This window comes from Diorhabda sublineata, chromosome 6 (genome assembly GCF_026230105.1).
Source record: "Diorhabda sublineata isolate icDioSubl1.1 chromosome 6, icDioSubl1.1, whole genome shotgun sequence".
NCBI classification, from domain to species: Eukaryota; Metazoa; Arthropoda; class Insecta; order Coleoptera; family Chrysomelidae; genus Diorhabda; species Diorhabda sublineata.
The window spans coordinates 32,306,952-32,325,492 of record NC_079479.1 but is presented as its reverse complement, the minus strand read 5'-3'; the positions used below and the strand labels follow the sequence as shown (position 1 = coordinate 32,325,492).

General features: G+C 33.8%; 1 protein-coding gene across 1 annotated transcript in view; it reads left to right on the top strand.

Moving 5' to 3' along the window:
* Nucleotides 1-12,084, top strand: part of LOC130445096 (homeobox protein caupolican) — a 44,010-nt gene extending 31,926 nt beyond the window's left edge. Inside the window, exons 4-5 of the mRNA XM_056780595.1 lie at nt 8,542-8,846; nt 9,815-12,084. Coding sequence (XP_056636573.1) covers nt 8,542-8,846; nt 9,815-10,515 — 1,006 coding nt within the window. The 3' untranslated portion in view covers nt 10,516-12,084. The remainder of the gene's footprint in view (nt 1-8,541; nt 8,847-9,814) is intronic.
* The last annotated feature ends 6,457 nt before the right edge of the window (nt 12,085-18,541 follow it).

The following is an 18,541-nucleotide window of genomic DNA, read 5'->3' as shown; positions in this document are numbered from 1 at the left end:
GTTGAAGATGAAAATATACGGATTCCGTACAAAAATTGTACCATTGTTATTGATTAGCTGTTTAGAATTGTTTACACTACAATATATGAGTAGGACGATCATTCCAACTGACAGCAAAGTCAAATGAGAGAGACCTTATGGAATCTCGCCCAAAATAGCCAAAAACGCAATAATTTGGTTGCATCTGTTGGCAATATTAAGCGGATTTTACTTGGCATAACTTCTGGTCCAAAAAACTAGCTAATAAGAGTTTTGACTTGAATTATCTGAACAGTTTGTTTCAATGTATAAGCTAATCATTTTCCATGATATAGGAAGCACTAACTAAACCGAATCGCTCTCTAAAGATTTAGATCTACTTCCACAGATAAATTGAATAACTAAAGAAATCAAAGCTACGTGTCTTTGAACTGTTAATGATTATTATGCAATATGTCGATTCGGAAACGGCATTTATCATTTCCTGATGCTAGTCCGTTTTTTCAATTAATCAATATGTCTACCACGTATGTCCGAAGTACACGGTCCTCTTCCTTATTATATATACACCTTCGCTCCCTCCCATCCTGTATCTTGGATGCCGATGCCCCTGCACGTGGACGGAAGGATCACTAATTACATTTTATTGCTAATACAAGTGTCAACTTCATTGTGATATTACAAAAAGACAGTGGACGCGGTTTGAATATTCCATTCGTATTTCAGTTAATCGGATATACAGACAACTCGGCGACAGAATTTGATTATAAGATAGTGTATAATAGATTTATAAAGTGGTGAAGGATTTAAAATCATGCTAGAATTCAATCTTAAATTATGATATTCTGAATTTCAATTTAATTATTTAATAATTGTATTTTATATCAATTTATTCGCTGTCTTCTGCATATACGTATTTTTGACTTCCCTCCAAGTTTTTTCTCAATTACTTTGTCACGTGTCGCTTCAGGTCTTTTTTACTTTGACCTAATTTAGCTTCCCTCACTTTCTTCACTGGTCTAGAATTTTCTATTCTTTGTTAATGATCCCACTAACTTAACCGATAAATTAATTACTTGGGTGACATGATTTCCAGATCTTATCGTAACACGATATTTCATTTCTTCAGCTTGCATTGCACTTTTTTATCTGTTAGTAAGAGTTGTACGTTAATATTCGACTATAAATTGTTTTATAAACATGCAATTTCGAATTTATTTAGACATTTCTTATTGATAAGGCAGTTATTTATACTGTATTTTCAATACTGTTGGCTATCTCTGCATTTTCATTGCTTGTATTTTATATTTCTGTTCTAAGGTATTTAGATATCCTCACTATTTTAATCCTATGTCCTCCTACCCATAGAGGAAAGTTCCAAGGGCACAGGCTTGGCCTAGCTATGTAGAACTCTGGGCCAAGCTTGTAAGCCAGGCTTGGCCTAGTCTTGGTAAGACTCTGGAGTGATAACGATGGGCCAAGCTTGATCGCCAAGTCTGGGCCAAGCTTGGTCACCAAGACTGGGCCATGCTTAAATGCCAGGGTTGGACCAACTTTAACTGCCATGACTTGGCCAAGCTTATCTGCCAGGACCTGGCCAATGTTAAATACCAAGACTTATTCATTACATCATTTCTTCTTTATCTTTATTTCATTTCATTATTTATTTTTTGTTTGTTCCTTATGTAATTTTTCTATCATTACCATTTTAGTTGGATGTACACCACTATAAAGAATTGTATGTTCGTTCTTTGTTTGTTTTAAGCTCAACTACCAACTATTCTGTTTATTATTTTTTTTTTGCTTAGTGATTTTTTATCCAGTTTTTCATATATATATATATGTGTCGTTTCCGTATTTCTATTTAATAAATTATCATTAATTAGAAATTTAAACTTCTTATTTATTTGAAATAAATGAGGTTAATCATCTTCTTATGTATTACGTAATTTTCAATTGATTAATATTCATTAGATTTCGTGTCGTTATATTTTAGAAGAATTGCCAATTAACATAGCTACGTCTGTTTTGAGCGATGCCCTGAAAGTAAAAGTTATTCGTGTGTGTAAATGCCTGGTCAATGGCAGCTGGTATTGGGCATCTACGCCGTCGTTAACAACGACGAGTCTTATCGGTGAGCGATCGTACTTATCGGAACCATCGCTTGAAATATTTAATGCTACTTTGTACCATTGTATTTTATAAACTTTAATCGACAATTTATGGTGTATCTTATAGACGTTATACGGTTTTTTAAAATTGTAATTCGTCAAATTCCAAATTAAATGATTGGTTTACACGAATTTTACATTTTCAATATTAATATAATAAATAAAGCTTTAGAAGAAGAAACAGAGGGCGTTTTTAGTAAATAATTTTTAGTCCCACTACCTTTTTAATAGTACAATCATCCGTAATCATACGAAATCAAGCTTCAAAGAAAACATCTAATAGCCTAGGAGCAGCAGTAGAGCTAGCAAACGAAAATAACACATTTAAACTATTTCCATATAAAAGCGTTTTCACCAGAGATGTCTATGCCTTATTACAGGCACTTATCATCACCAGAAGAAACCAATTTAAAGAAAAAGAAAGAACTACGGACTTTATGAGCTCCATTCAACAACATCCTCATTAAAAATCAATAACCATCTATCCACCAATCCAAAGTAGACGTAGCAACTACTTGGATCACCACCAGCATAATAGAAAACGAAGAAAACAGTTTTAAAAGTTGTAAGGACCAAATAAAAATCCCGATTTTTCTTTATTTTTCATAGAAAGAAATTCGATCTCCTCGAGAAGACTGTAGAATCCTTCTGCAGCACTATTTTAAATATCCGGTTCTTCTATTATCTCTACAAGTTGATAAATGTATTCACTTAGTGGGTTAAATATTTTTTATCGACATTTAATTGTCATGTTTGTACACTAAAATGTATAATTCTTTCAATCATTTCGTTATTTCTTTTAGTCGGTATGAACATGACAACAACCCTCTCAATTTAGTTAGACTCCAGACGACGAAACAAAAGACGCAAATAAACGACGCGCGATGACGGCGAATAAAATATCAGCGCGCGCGCCGCCAATTCCCGACGCTTATTGGCAGTCTTCGGTGCAGAAGCGATACGTCGCATGGCGCACTACGATTAGCAATTGCTATGGAAACAAGCTGATAATACGATCAGGGGCGACAAACCTGACGAACCGCTTCGGTCTTTTTTTTAACTCTCTGTTTTGCATTTTAAACATAATACTGCAGTCAAAGCGACCCTACACTCTGAAAATATTTATAATATAAACCTAATTCATGAAAAGAGTTTGTAGAAATTTTTGTTAAGTAATGTCTGTATTAGTAAATCAAATCGTTTACACAAAGTACTCAAACAGTTTCTTCGTTCCAAGAATGGTTATGTTGAAAGTCAAGTGGATATTTTCCAATTGTTTTTATGAAAGAGAAAAAGCTTCTTGCAATTCGAATCATATCATTCCAGAATACAAAGTTCCTGATCAAAGAACTACGACTTTCTATGTGAAGTTTCAATAAATTCAAGTCAAGCATATCTTGTAAATTTCTGTACCTAGTCATATTTGAAAAAAAAGAGAATGACCAAGGCATAAACTTTTAACAAGATTCATTGTGAAAATTGACTTTCTTTCTCTGTTTTGTGAAAATATGTTTACGTACCACCATCAATTTTAATTCAAGTCGCTTAGGGGAGCTGCAGCTAAACTGAATGTAGATTTGACTCACGATATGGATCGGGATATCAAACTGCTGTCTTCTGATAAGACAGACACTGTTCTGTTCAATAGGCTTGGAAGAGTACGATAAATGTAGATTCTGCAAAGTATCTAATTATCTATCTACGAGATGGACGGTATTAAAAGAATATCGACAAATTGGATAGCGACCGCTCAGAGCAGAGAGAACTAGAAGTATTTGGAGGAGGCTTATGTCCAGCAGTGGACGAGATAAGGCTGAATGATGATGATGATGATGTCTACTGCATCAAGGCTTTTTTACCTTACCAATATCTGCGTAAGAGGAACAAAAAATAGCTTTCTTTCCGAGGAATCTACATATTAAGGAAACGAGGAAATGAGATGCATCGTTATACTCAAAAAATCTTGTTAAGTATACGTACAGAGCGGCTTAAAAGCCAAAATAGCTCCTCAAACAATCGACATGTTGATGAATAAATGCTTTTATTATAATAAAACAGTTGCTAATTGTCTTTAGTCTTCACTTATAAAATGTGTATGATTAACGTTCTCACTAGCACGTTCAAATTGAGAAATCAATATCTAAAGTACAGTTACGTGACAAACTTCAGTAATCACTCAAAAGCAAAAATCGTTGAATTGTTTTTTCCTCTTTATTGCAAATTAAATTTATTCTGTTAGAAATATTTGAAACACAAACCATTTATTTTATGAATATATGTTCTTAAACTAGAGACGGAAATAATATATTTTTTCATAAATTAACTGTACTATAAAGTGAAACGCCATTTGCGTCTGCAACCATCACCGCGCCACGGTCGTCGGCGGTTCATCAGATTGAAATGTTTCTGCACGGATGCGTCGCTTCGCTGATAACTGTCAGCTTTATTAATTTCCCATCTATAAACTTTTCCCTTTCTCGTTTAACCAATCCAGTAGTGTTTGCCGCTTGTTTCCCACGTCAAAAAAATCAGTATAGAATAAACCTATTACTTATTCTGATATGAACATTTTCAAAAGCAATATAGATAGGTATATAACCACGATAACGACGATGTTTATCCACTGGAAAAATTAGCACTTTGATAGTTTTTGATTACGATCAAATACTTTTTCTTTCAAAAATGAATCAATTTTCTATGCTCGAGATGTGAGATGTTTTTCAAATCCGTTATATGTAGTTAAAGTCATAAGAGATAAATATAAAGCATCTGTTTAAAGTCCGTTTTAATGGTAATATTTATCTTATTTTCTGGAAGTTCAAATACACGGAACGCGTAATTGCTTTGACTGCACTATAGGTATCCTTGCATAATATAGATCAAGATCCATTTGCGCACTAAATTTGGGACACAAATTTTTCAAATTGGTCACTTTGGGTATTCAACACACGATTCCACGATTTATCCAAATTAATACCAAATTAAACTTTTTTTTATAAACCTAGAAATGGTTTTTCTACTTTATTTTAATGCATATTTGCTAGATATATAACATAATACATTTGGATTGAATTTTTTTTGTGAAAAAATTTGTTTTTTGTTTAGATATTATATATAACAAAAATTCACACAAAATGATAACACAACCTTCATTTACAAAAGTTCAATTATATACAGAATTGAGTGCAACCAACAAATTATGTTTCTGATTTTGAAATTAATAAGACTTGAGATATGGGGTGCAATTCCTAAAATATAAATAATTTAAATCATGAGTATCATGATTGAGCAGTATCCGGTACATAACGTAGTACGTAGTAATAAAACTAAGCTAATGTTGGCGTTTTCCAAGTCCTAGAATCCATTTATCGAAGGTCCAGCTGTTAGTACTTCAGATTTTACCAATACGGCTTTTTAAAGTAAATTTATTTTGAACAAACATCAAAAGATTGGGTTTACAATATTTACATTAGATTGAAGACTGTATCTTGGCATTATTGAACAGACAGAGGAACAGATCCTTTTTTCTGGTTAGGTTAGGTTTATTTTAGCCCAAGTTAGGTTATCTTAATTAGTCTATAATTCGAAAAAAATATATTTTTCTATCAAATATCATATATTTCTATAATCAAAACGAACTGCCATTTTGTGTAATTCAGAAATCCAGTTCAATAAGTTGAACCAATCTTCGACGTTTAGGTCCTTGATAAAAGGATTTTACGACCTTGAAAATGACCGTATTTCAATTATGATACGGGTAGATACGAAAGTATTTTCAAATATTAGGTCAATCAGATTCTAATTCTGAAAATTTGTTTTGTTTGCTAGAGATTTATTTCTGTTTGATTTTTGACTTGTCAGAAATTACATCCAAATTGTTAGATTTGTGACACCAGTTATCTCAGTACATCCTGAATAATTGATTGACTTTTAGATTATTTTTCCACTTTGTATTTCAAAATCTTGCGGTTGTCTGTTTAGATTTACAATGCGTGTAACGCCAACAATAATTTCATCACCCTTGTATCGTCCCACATCTGAGCCGCAAACTTACTCTCGAAGTCATAGAAGCCTAGTCCGTGTCTAAAATATTGATGGATCAAAGCAGGTTTTACTCGAAACATGTTGGCACTCCAAATAGCATCGAAACAAGTCATTTTTTGCAATCCCGAAACTATTGTTGTAGTGGAAATGTCTGGCAAATATTTATTTCAAACTTCACTTACTCACTAAACCGTCAATATACCTAAGATGCAGAAAAAATGTGATTTTCAGTACGCTTTTAACACCCATGAACATTTTACGTTGGTGGAATAGAAATTTCAGCGATGGCTGATAATGGTGTTTTAGGTTTCAAGTGGAATGTAGTTAATGCAACGTTCGTCGTAAAAAACCTTTACGAATTTCGCAGAAAACTTGGTAGGCATGCTGAAACATGTGTTTACAAGTCACGTTCATTCTTAATGTTCACTGGAAACAATCATAGCTGATGCTGATACGTTATAAAAATGTTTAATAGAACCGTATCCCAACACAACGACTTTTTCTGCATCAAAATATATCACATAGATCTGCACATCCTCTTTAATAGTTTCCCCCATTCTATTTGAATATCCACAACGTCTAATTATTCAAGCATCCGAGGAAATTGTATGGAAAGTGTTCTACTACAACCTGAAGATGTCAGGACTCATTCATTGAGATAATATTTTTGCGCATGTGCTGAGAAATTATTACTGAAATTTCAGCTATTTTGGACTGTTAGTTTCTGTGTGACAATCGCATGAGTCGTAGTGAATAATTTCGTGGAAATGGAAAAAATGTTTAATTAAATATTCGTTTTTGAACGACCAGCAGATCCACCGAAAACAAGCGTTCTCCAAAAACTACGACAATCAACGATATTATCACCAAATGGTACTGATGGATGATTTGAGTAAGGTTAGATGGATAGAAGAGGCAATCTGCATGTCAAAACGTCGAATTTGCTATATATTGAGAGAGAGAATCTGCCCCCAAAAAATAATGACAGTTTTACTGGCCGGAAAAATGATAGCGACGTTTTTTTTTTAGGAATTACGCTCCGTATTCAACAGATCTGATCCTTAGTGACTTTTCCTTGATGTCACAATTTGGAAGTGTATGAACTTAGAAAGGGAATAATGAAAATATGACGATTATGACAAAAATTTCTTGTTTCTAAATTAGGTCTGATCATATTTCAAATGTACGTGTTACTTATTTCCTAATCCTAAATCCAAATCTATATAAAAACCTGATGAATCAAATAAGACACGACTAATTGTAATACGAGATAGTAATAAATAGAATGGACCTTGACTACTGATGTATCTCCATTCAAAAAATAATCAAACGTTTTGTTCTCTTCCACTGACATGTCTTGACAGCACATTTTAATTCCGGCTGTTGGATACATCCATCCCCGAAGTGTTCGGGTGTATATATATATATCGTTGTGGCACATCTGTTTCCACAGAAGTGAGATTTTGACGTCTAACAGCGAGATTTGATTTTTCGATCCTTATCAATTTCATAAGCTTGAACGATATGAACGCATTGGAATCAATGCATAAACAAGTAGCTAGCATTGGTAGCTTTTATTTAAATAATTAATAGTTAAACAAAATGAGTTATAAGAAAATTTATATAAAAGAAATTTGTGGTATTGGGAAGCATTTAAAAAAAATTTAAAATGACTTTTATGGCCTTCAAAAACAGATGTGGAGATTCATCAGAACTCAGAGAAAAGATGCAAGTGAATATATTAGCTCAAACCATATAAAAAAGGAAACTTGGGTCCAATATCTTGAAGAATTGTATAAAAAAGAAGATACAGAAAGTATACTGGACACTCTAGAAATCACAATTAACGAAGTAGCTGAAATAAAAGAAAGAGATATAGAAAACGCATTAATGAAACTTAAGAACAGAAACAGTCCAGGCTCAGACGGCATTCCAAATAAACTTCTTGAATACGGTGGGAGAAGCAGCAGCTTACAGCTATAACTCGCAAAATCCTATTATATTAAAAAATTCCGGATTAATGGCACCCAAGTACCACAATTTTACTGTTTAAAAAAGGAGACAAAAAGATACCCGCAAAGTACCGAGGCATAAATCTTGAAGCTAGTAACAAATATTTCTAGAATTGTAGAAAATAAACAATCAAAAACAAATAGACAATATAAACAAATCGCCGGCTATGATAAAATCATATATAAAAACAAATATCAAACGAATTCCGCTGTATATAAAACGGGTCGCGACTTCGCCAAATTTTACAATTCCATTATAACCGGAGAAGATCAGCTTTATAATCAATGTGGTGGACTTGTTCGTAATACTATAAAGACATTTTTCTTTGTTTCAGATATGGTATGGATCTCAATGGTGCTAGGCGAAAAAACGCTACTCGAGAAACAACCAGTACTCTTAAAGCTTGGTTAAACGATCACAAAAAAAATCCATACCCGACTAAAGGTGAAAAGATAATGTTAGCTATTATCACCAAAATGACTTTGACGCAAGTATCGACGTGGTTCGCTAACGCGAGGAGAAGACTGAAAAAAGAAAACAAAATGACGTGGGAACCTCGAAACAGAGTCGAAGATGACGATAATAATAACGACGATGATGACCAAGACCACAAAAGTACTGATGGAAAGGATATCATTGGTGAGTTGTTTATTAGTAATTCTGCACGTGTTGATTTTGGCTATTAGTTAGATTACAAAACATTTTTCTCTATAATTGAACAACGGAACATGTTTATGGAAGCATTTACTTTCGTTATCTATCGATTTTGCACCTTCAACTTGTATTGCTTTGCTAACTTTTTCTATAAAGTTAGCAAAACAGCCAATTTCTCAAAAGCTTGTAGAACGAGAAATTTTATTCAGCATTTAATTAGCATTTAATTTTCCGCTTATTATTTTTTCTGTCTACTCATATTGCAACTTTAGTAAGTTTATTCAGCTAAATACTTTTTTAATATCCAATCATGCTATTGCAAGTTAAATTTCTAGTTAATTTTTATTCTAATAATAGTTACACAAAATTTGAGTGGAAGCTGCATTTTCAAAATAAGCCAAGGTCACAGTTTCCAAATTAATGAATAAAATTATATTAATTAGACGATGTTTTTTTAATTTAATATGATGTGTTAATTTGTATGCTGATGAAATTCGAATAATTTCCTACAACACTGTAACAAATTAAGTTCTCAATGCTCCATCTTACATTAAAAAAATAATATACAATTATGATTTTATTACGTGTTTTATTACCATAATCAGTCCATTATATTACATTCTTATGAACTACCATTAGAATTCTAATATATATTCTTAGTTCGGCTTCTTTTTCTTGGCTTTTTTATATAAAATAAAACATTTTATCACCTTCATTATATGTAGATTCGTTAGGTGTAAACACTACTTCTCACCTAAAGGCAAAGAGAAGCCGTTTTGAGTTTTACGATCGTCATAAAAAGTATGCCCTATATTTTCACTGATTAAATTAAGAAGGAAAGATGTAACTAATTTAATAAAATATTCAATATTTTCCAAAAAGTTTCGGTATCATATTAACATGTTTAATACTATAATCAAGTAATGTATTAACGAGTGGTTTCTTTGTTCCAGATTCCAAAGACTCGGGTACTGCTTCAAGCGAAGATGGCGATCGACCTCCCCATTCTCGTTTAGTTGCAGATACGGCAAGCGAATGGAGCGAGTCGAGGCCCGATAGCGGGCCCGATAGTCCCGAAATTTACGAACGACCACCTCACCCTGCCTTTTTAACGCCGCAATCATCCGGTTCTCCACCCCAACTCTCAGCAACCGTCTCATCAAAACCAAGAATTTGGTCTTTGGCGGATATGGCAAGTAAAGAAAGTGATGGATCTCCTAATTCTGCGGCTTCTACACTATATTCCACAGCAGCGGGAAGACTAGTACCACCGTTAGGTGGAAGATTACCTCCTCCAGGATTACATACGTCACCTTATCCCAGACCTCACGATTTCTATAGAAGTCTTTATTCACCGGCAGCCGCGCATCATCTAGCAGCTGCTAGTGGTGGTTCGCCCGATGCTTCACTCTTGGAAACGTACCAAAGAACTTTAGGAGCTAACTTGATAGCGGCGCAGAATGCTTCGAACGCTGCTGTTGCCCAATCGACTCCTTCCATATTTACCAAAGCAGGTGTAGCCACGGCTACTTCTAGTTCTAGCAGCCTTCCTCTCGGTCTAACGACATCATCAAGATTATCACCGTCGTCCACGTCATCTTTATCTTCAGGATCGGAAACCCCCATTAAACCAGTAGCGTTGAATAAAGCTTGACCTTCTTTAGTTACGGCCGGTCTGTGGCCTTGATCTACCTCGTCGAGTGTACGAAAACCGAGCGGACAATAACGGACACCCGTACCCGTAGTGTGCTGTACAGTAAATGTGATATATACCTTATGGTTCCTTAGTTAACGGCACTTCTCTTAATGAAAGATGTTACGAGAATCAAATTCTATTTTTTTTTGCTACATATTTCATTCACTCAATTTTTGCTATTGTGAAAAAAGTGTGTGAGCCGATTCAAAAACAACTGAATCAGAAATATACAAATTTAAATACGAAATAAGCAATTCAGACTTAACATCAATTAAATCTTTAAAAATTTAAAAATGAGAAATGAATTTTTCGACAATTCTTAATTAAGTTTTTTTATATAATGAGATGAGCTAGCAGCTGCAGTGGTAATTAGAATTTTTTATTAGATATTACGCTTTTTTACGAGTGGGGACTCGAAAATAACTGCAATAATAAAAAATGTCACATGAGACCAGTTAGGACGTTGGACAGCGTAACCGTTCCATTTTTATCCAAAAACTTTTGAACGGAGATGGCTGTGGTGCTGTAAAAACCATTTTCCTGTCTGTCGGAAGCCTTCTTAAACGAACACTTCTTGAAAATAAGTTTATATGACGTTTTGACTTTGGGAAAAAACTCTTTATGACCTACCCTCTTGAAATTTAAAAAGCGACATTGTTTTGACGATTTTGGTTGACGACATTTTATTGGATGAGGTGACGATTGCGTCTTCAATTGAATTGTCTGTTGCTTTGATTCTGAGACACCATCACTTATCATGTTTCATGGAAATCAGCTGTTCTTTCAAACCATTAACTATATCTTCTTTTTGATTTTCAGTCAGAGGAACAAAGTTCGTAGCAAACTTTTTAATACCAAATTGAAGTTTTCTGAACAGAGCTCCAGGGTGACTTACCATTCATTGACAAATGATCTATTGTTATTCATAGCGTCAATATAATTCCGGTAGTAATTTCTTCGCTATAAGTTATGCACATAAACTTGGCATCATAAAATACGAAATGATAACAAAGTAGCGCTACCGAAAAAATCACTACAGACGATATCACAAACGGTACTGAAGTGGTAATGAGTTGTGCTATCCAAAGTTTTGCTTACTACAAAATTTCCATCGATAGTATTGCTATTTCGTTTATTATTGGGTTCCCGTAGTAACAATTTTTTATTATATGAAATATATAAACGAAAAATTCGTCGTTTCTTTTAACATCTTTCATTTAAAATTTTTGCCTTAGTTTCGGAAATATGTAAATAGTCTCAGACTGCGTTTACGCAGCAGTATAAATCTTGTATCTATGTATGTACCTTACTTAGTATAGAATTGTAATTTAAACATTTGTTATTATGATATGTAATAATAAGAATAATATACATATTGCATCGATGGATCCTATATTTGAAGGTTTAGCATTGATTGTACTAAATTTCGTCAGATACACGTGATACTGTCAAACATATCTTCGAAATAGTAACATCTATTGAATCGTGTATTGACATTGCAATAAAGTGATTCGTTCATTATTTGAATACGTTCTTTTATTTCATTTCAATATCCTTCTCCATTATTACTCATGAAAGTAATTTACTAGTTAATGGTTTTTAAATGGATTGCTCTGATATGGTATTCGTTCCGTCTGTAGATATTTCCAGTATAAAATTAAGTGAAAAAAGAGAAGCGGATTTTGCTAAATTAATCCCTATCGTCGGCTATTTATCTGAAGAACGAGTCCACGAATTTATAAAGAAACCGCAGAAAATCTCTAACACCGATGAGTTCATTACGTCTAGGTAAGTATTGAGGTAGATGTAGATATCACGTCCAAAAATCCTACAGATTATGATGGGTGATAGTAAAACTACAACCTACTTCAATTAGCAACAAATATTCAAATAAATGGATATTTCATCTTGATAAAACAGAACAAGAAAGAAAATTATTGTGGACAAAAATCCCATCATTTTATCATTTTCAGAGAAAGTACAAATTTTGTCAATTCCTACTTCAAATAAATATTGACCACCAGTGCTCAAGAGTGTACTTTTAACACTAAGTGTCAAATAGTGTAATTGGAAGAAGTTTCATCTAACATTGAAAATATGTCCGTGTTTTCATAATTTCAAGTCGTAGTCGTTTCCGTACTGCCCATTGTCCAGATCTATTCATATGACTGCTACATTATCTTCATCTTGTAGCCCAGCTCTTTCAACTACGATCGAATAATGTTTAGTTGAAATTTATAGATTTTTATTTATCGTTAGTTATTTGTTTTATGGGGGTAGGCTGCTCGCTTGACCCCCTAACAAAAAATGAAATTTGGGATTAACATAATCAGTTATGGAGACGTAGAATATGAGGTAAGAGGACAAGTAGATAGAACAAATGAAGCCACGTGTTGTTTTTAGAACGTAATATTGCAAAACAAACACCCAGCACAAGAAACTTACCATTTGGTCATAAGAGAGACAAGTTGAAATGTTTTAAAACAAGCTTTTTCTCTTTTCTTACTTTCCCAATATTTAGTTGTGACATAAAAAAATTTTCTCAAATGGTTGTGAAATTTTTATGTTTTTATGGATGGATACTTCTGTCCATGTAGTGTATTTGACGGAATAAATTATTCTACACTACTATCTGAAGCCCAGGGGCGGCTCATGCACAATGGTTAACAATCCGTAACTTTTACAGGGACAACCTGTACAATCTAAAGATAGCAAAACCGTACTCCCTGTAGAAAGTTGAAGAGCTTTGCGATTTGTTACAGATTTTTGTGTGCGAGTCATTAGATAGGAAGTTATGCCCAGAGAGCAAAAATTTTATTGATTCAAAAGAAGGATGATTTTGAAGTATGTTAATTATAAAATTAGTTTTTGTCCCCAATATATTTAAATAAAAATGATTTAATTTCCTGTGTTTTCTTACCAGCCTCCTGTTCAAGATATGCTTAATACCCTTGGTGATCAATGTCCTTCGTATGCGACGGTGAAAAATTGAACTGCAGGCTTCAAAAGAGGTAAATTTTCCATTGAAGATGATGACCGATCGGGAAGGCCAGTTTTTGTGTCAGTCCCCGAAAATACCGATGCAGTTCATGACAAGATTTTATCGAATTGGGCTAAACCGGATATCTGAAGCACTTAATATTTCATACGAATGCGTTCATCATATAGTTCACGTCAATTTGGACATGAGTAAAATTACTGCAAAATGGATCCTCAAATGTTTGAATGTTGACCAAAAGCGTGCAAGGGTAGAAGCATCGCGTTCGATCTGTGCTCGATTTGAAAACGATGTAGACTTCTTAAACCGAACTATTACTATTGATGAGAGTTGGGTACATTTCTACGATCCAGAAACAAAGCAACAATATATGGAATGGCGACACTCTGGTTCTCCAAGACCTAAGAAGTTTCGTGTCCAAAAATCTGCTGGAAAATATCTTTCTTCAGTTTTGTGGGATTGCCATGGAGTAATCATTATTGGATAAGGGTAGAACAATAAATGGAGATTACTATTCGACATTACTGACCACTCTACGGGAAAAAATTAAAGAGAAAAGACGCGGAAAGCTATCCAAAGGTGTTTTGTCTTTGCAGGACAACGCCCCTGCACACAAATCTCATGTTGCCATGCAAAAAATTCGCGACACATTCTTTCTTCAACTGAAAAAAAGCTTAAAAGGTCGTAAATTTTCTTCCAACGAGGAGGTAATAAAAGCTGTGGAGGTCTGGTTCGCAAAGCAAGAAACAACATTTTTTTGAAAGGTCTAGAGACGTTGCAAGTTGGCTGTAATAAATGTATCCAATTAAAAGGAGAATATGTTGAATAATAAAATATTGTGACATTGAAATTTTGTTTTGTTCTATAATAGGCTAAGAATTTTTCAATATATCCTCGTAATATGCGACTCCACACAGTTTTGTAATAATCAAATGTAAGATTTCCTATTATTTCATCCTCCTGTTCACATATTGAATCAGCCTTGTATGATTCTCTAGTTGTTACAGCTGTTCATTAACATGTTTTTTTAAATAAATTGTTTGTTAGAAGAATGCTGTAAAAGAACGTCCATATATTCTAGATAGTGTCTGTACGAGTTTATCAACCTTCGTTTAATTTCTTCGTCGATTAATTTCTTAATGTAAACTCCCAGTAAAACTGAAACAGCGTTTTATTTTTTCTATGTCACCGAATACAGGTGGTCTATTGTTGGTGACATTTGAAACAAAGACCATCGAACTTTAATATGCCGCGAATCGCATTTGTTATTGGAGAATAATAATTATGATACATCACAATGCGATCGGTTGGGATGTTTCATGTTTCATGCATTTTTATGCACCTAAAAACTATGTCTCAAATGGGGAGTCTGCTGATGATATCGTCATCGGTTGTCAGACTCGGCCAATTTAGCCCTATATGGTATTCGACCCACAGCATAATGAAGATACCAACTTTCTTATAAATCGATCAATATGCAGCAATTTATGGAGTCAGTTTTTGCGGCAGGTCTATTACGAGCGCCCCCGCTTACGGATCACGGCTAATTGACTAAGTGTGCATCTTCCAAGGTTAAACAGTCAATACCTTATTTCTACATTACCCACTCCGTTTTTTATTACGACTATAAAAATTGTTGGAATTAACCCTGCTTTATGATAAAATCTCAATTTAATATTTGTCGTAAACGAGAAATTAATAATTTTTACGCGATAAAGTGTTGTTAAGGCATACCTACACTTATCTGTTTGTCACAAACAATATCCAAAAATATAAAATTAATTGATCATTAATACCTGCTCAGTTACAACTTTTAATTCCTTAAGAGACCTAATACTTATGTAAATGCTGTTTCTATTATACAATTTTGCCATAATATACAACCGTCATTATGAATGAAATGTGAAGAAGAAGAAATAAGGAGAAATCAGAATGATAAGGAGCAAAAAAATAAAAAAAATCGATCATAAATCAACGGAGCACGCAAATAATAACATTGCTGCTTTAATATGACCTAAAAAATCTATTGCAGCCACCAAAAATTTCTGAGAACAATCAGGAAAGCTTGTACTTTAATTCCTGCTCCTTTGAAAAATTTCAGTACACCCACCGGCTTCTATTTGGGTAAATCTTTCTACTCCATCCGATATGCCCATAAGTTTTAAGCTCTGGGATCATTGCATGATGTATGAAGTAATATAAACGGATATTTATTTTGCTAGCTCACAGAATCTGCAGTAGTTTCTTGTTTCTTTTTATTTTCTTACTTCTAATATTCCATAGAAAATTCTGATTCTAAGAAGGTTATCTTCTCACCTCTCACGCTCTAACACCCACAACTGGGTAACTGTTTTGAACCATTTTGGAACTGGAAACAGAACAGCTTAGCTTTGTGATAGGTGCTTGGCTTTCCCGCGTAGTTAAAATTTCTGCTTTCTACATTTCTCATTGAACTAGATGCAACCTAATCCACGTGGCATGGGATCCGGATAGAATTAGATGATCTCCTAGTGTTCTAGGCTCATCTACTGTATAATCCAGTTTATGCTGGACCTCACTAACTGGGTCTCACCTACCTACATTAGATTTTCATGTAGTGAAGGCTTTTTTGTGGCAAAGAGTTTTACCAAACGTCCCTCTACATGTTATAAATATGTCCTGACTGGCTAGCCAGATGTCAGCTAGTCTATTTAGTTTTTCGTACTCCATCAGACAGTTTTTTCAAATGTGATGTATCTTATAAGTCATCATTCAATTTCCTTCCTTGCTTTAGTCTGCTGGCATCTAATTTCGGTTGATTTTGACAAAATGTTTCCTCTTCGTGAGAAGCTGTTTTTGTTTTCTTTTCGTTTCCTGCCTCATAATCTATTTTTGCTATTATTCCTGATTTCTACGTCTTATTCTATCCATTTCTAAGTACCTATGTGTTTTCTTGTTTCTTATATGTTATGTAACGCGTATTATTACAGATTTGTATAGTTTTGCTTTTACCATTACTAGATAATTTCTTCTACTCACAAAATTCATTAGATTTGACATCTCCTACTATGGATTTACTTTCATTTATTGTTGTTGTAGTAACTGTTAGATTACTTTGAAATAGAGATCATTCAAGATCTGGTTTTATTAACTGAAAATTCATCAAAATCGTCAACCTCATCTAATACAATCGCGTTTGCAGTAATCTTCGAAATGCCCAGGCCTTGCACCCCTCGTGGCTTAGTTTCGGTGGAATTTATAAAATAAGACCAGAAAAAGATAAATATGTTAAGATATCATCGTCCCTGAGGCTTAGCTGAGCAGAATACAAACTAATTGGAAAAACTTTCTAAATGTCAATCGATTAGTTTTGAATTGATTATTAGAATTTGAATATTCTCTGATAATGAAGCTTTTTCGTCTTAAATGCGACACACTGTAGTAGTTTAAGCTAGCAGATGAATATTAAAATCCTTAATCACGTTCTTAAACACATAATATTAAAAAACATCGTAATTCACCTCGACATATATGATTTATATGTTTATATTTTCATTAGAATGAAAGGAACACTTATAATCCAGATAAGCGAGAAAAGTGTGATAAACACGTGCATCAAATTCTTTTAGTAGATGAAGCAGTATCTCCCGAGCGCATATCTCACGGGCCTAATTGAAGATCGTTTTCATGGCAGACTGACTGTCAAACAACGACCGCCGCGCCACTTATTTTATTTCAACGACTATTTTAGATCACAAAAAAATATCACACACGGAATCGGCAGTATAAATATCCACTTTTATGCAGTTTACACTAGAGTTTTCAAAATAATCTAGTTGTTGAAGGATATTTAACAAAGGAGGACGGCAATTTTAATGTGAACTAAGGTCGACAACGTTTGTGTTGACATCAACGAAACAACTTGAGTTGTGTACCGATTTTGGAGGAAATGTACTTTTGCCTTTGAACGAAAAACATTAATTACATGCTGCTGTTGCCATTTCCTCCTATAATTGTTGATTTATAAACTTATTACTGTTCGAATGGTAGTTTAATTATTATAAATTCATTATTTTTGGTTTCTGAGATGAATTGTTTTCTGTTTTTAGATGAACAATGAACAATAAACCAACATCATATGAAAATGACGATTAGAAACCATCACTTCAATAAGTGCACATGTATTTGTGCACTTCATAATTTAATGCTTCCTTTACTTTTTATTCGAAGAACGATAAATTAGTTTGTATGCAAAAATTCAATTTCCAAGACTAGGATTATGTGTAACGTGAGAAATCTACATGATATCTTCGTTTATTGCATCTCAGAATATTAAATCTGATTTGTCAACACCGAGCTCCCTCATTACCACAGTTTACAGCGACGTTCAAAATTTATACTATTTCCAGTGCACATGAAATTAGTGCACTGGTAGTTCGCGAATGTGGTAATCGTTATCTAAACGGGAATTTTCATGATTTGATGGAGATTAGAGTGCAATTTCTGGATATAATTCTTCCTTTGCACGCCCCACCGCTGACTAATTAACGTCAAAAACATAACTTCGGAATGCGAAGTTCCCCCTTTCTATCGAGCGGTCCTATTTACTTGATTCGCTCAAGTATATCTATCTTCAAGTATCTATATAAATCGACAAAAATTCGTAACGCATATTGCGATCCCACAAACACTTGTAGTAATAAATTCGGTGCAGTTTTTTTTATGACATCTCGGCACGCATAATTATACGAGTCATTTGCCGTAGCCCCAAAATAAAATCCTTCAAGATTTCCAGCGATGAAAATAACATCTGTTCTTAGGTACTTCGAAGTTGTTGCACATGCATGTAATTAGTAGAATATTTTAAACGTTTTGTCACTTTTTATAATTGTTGTTACTGAAATGCGTTTGATGTTGGGATCATTTATCAAACGCTGATCATAATAAGGCTTTTCTTTGAGATCTGATTAGATACGTATCATTTGAGGGAGCCACAAAAGGAACAGA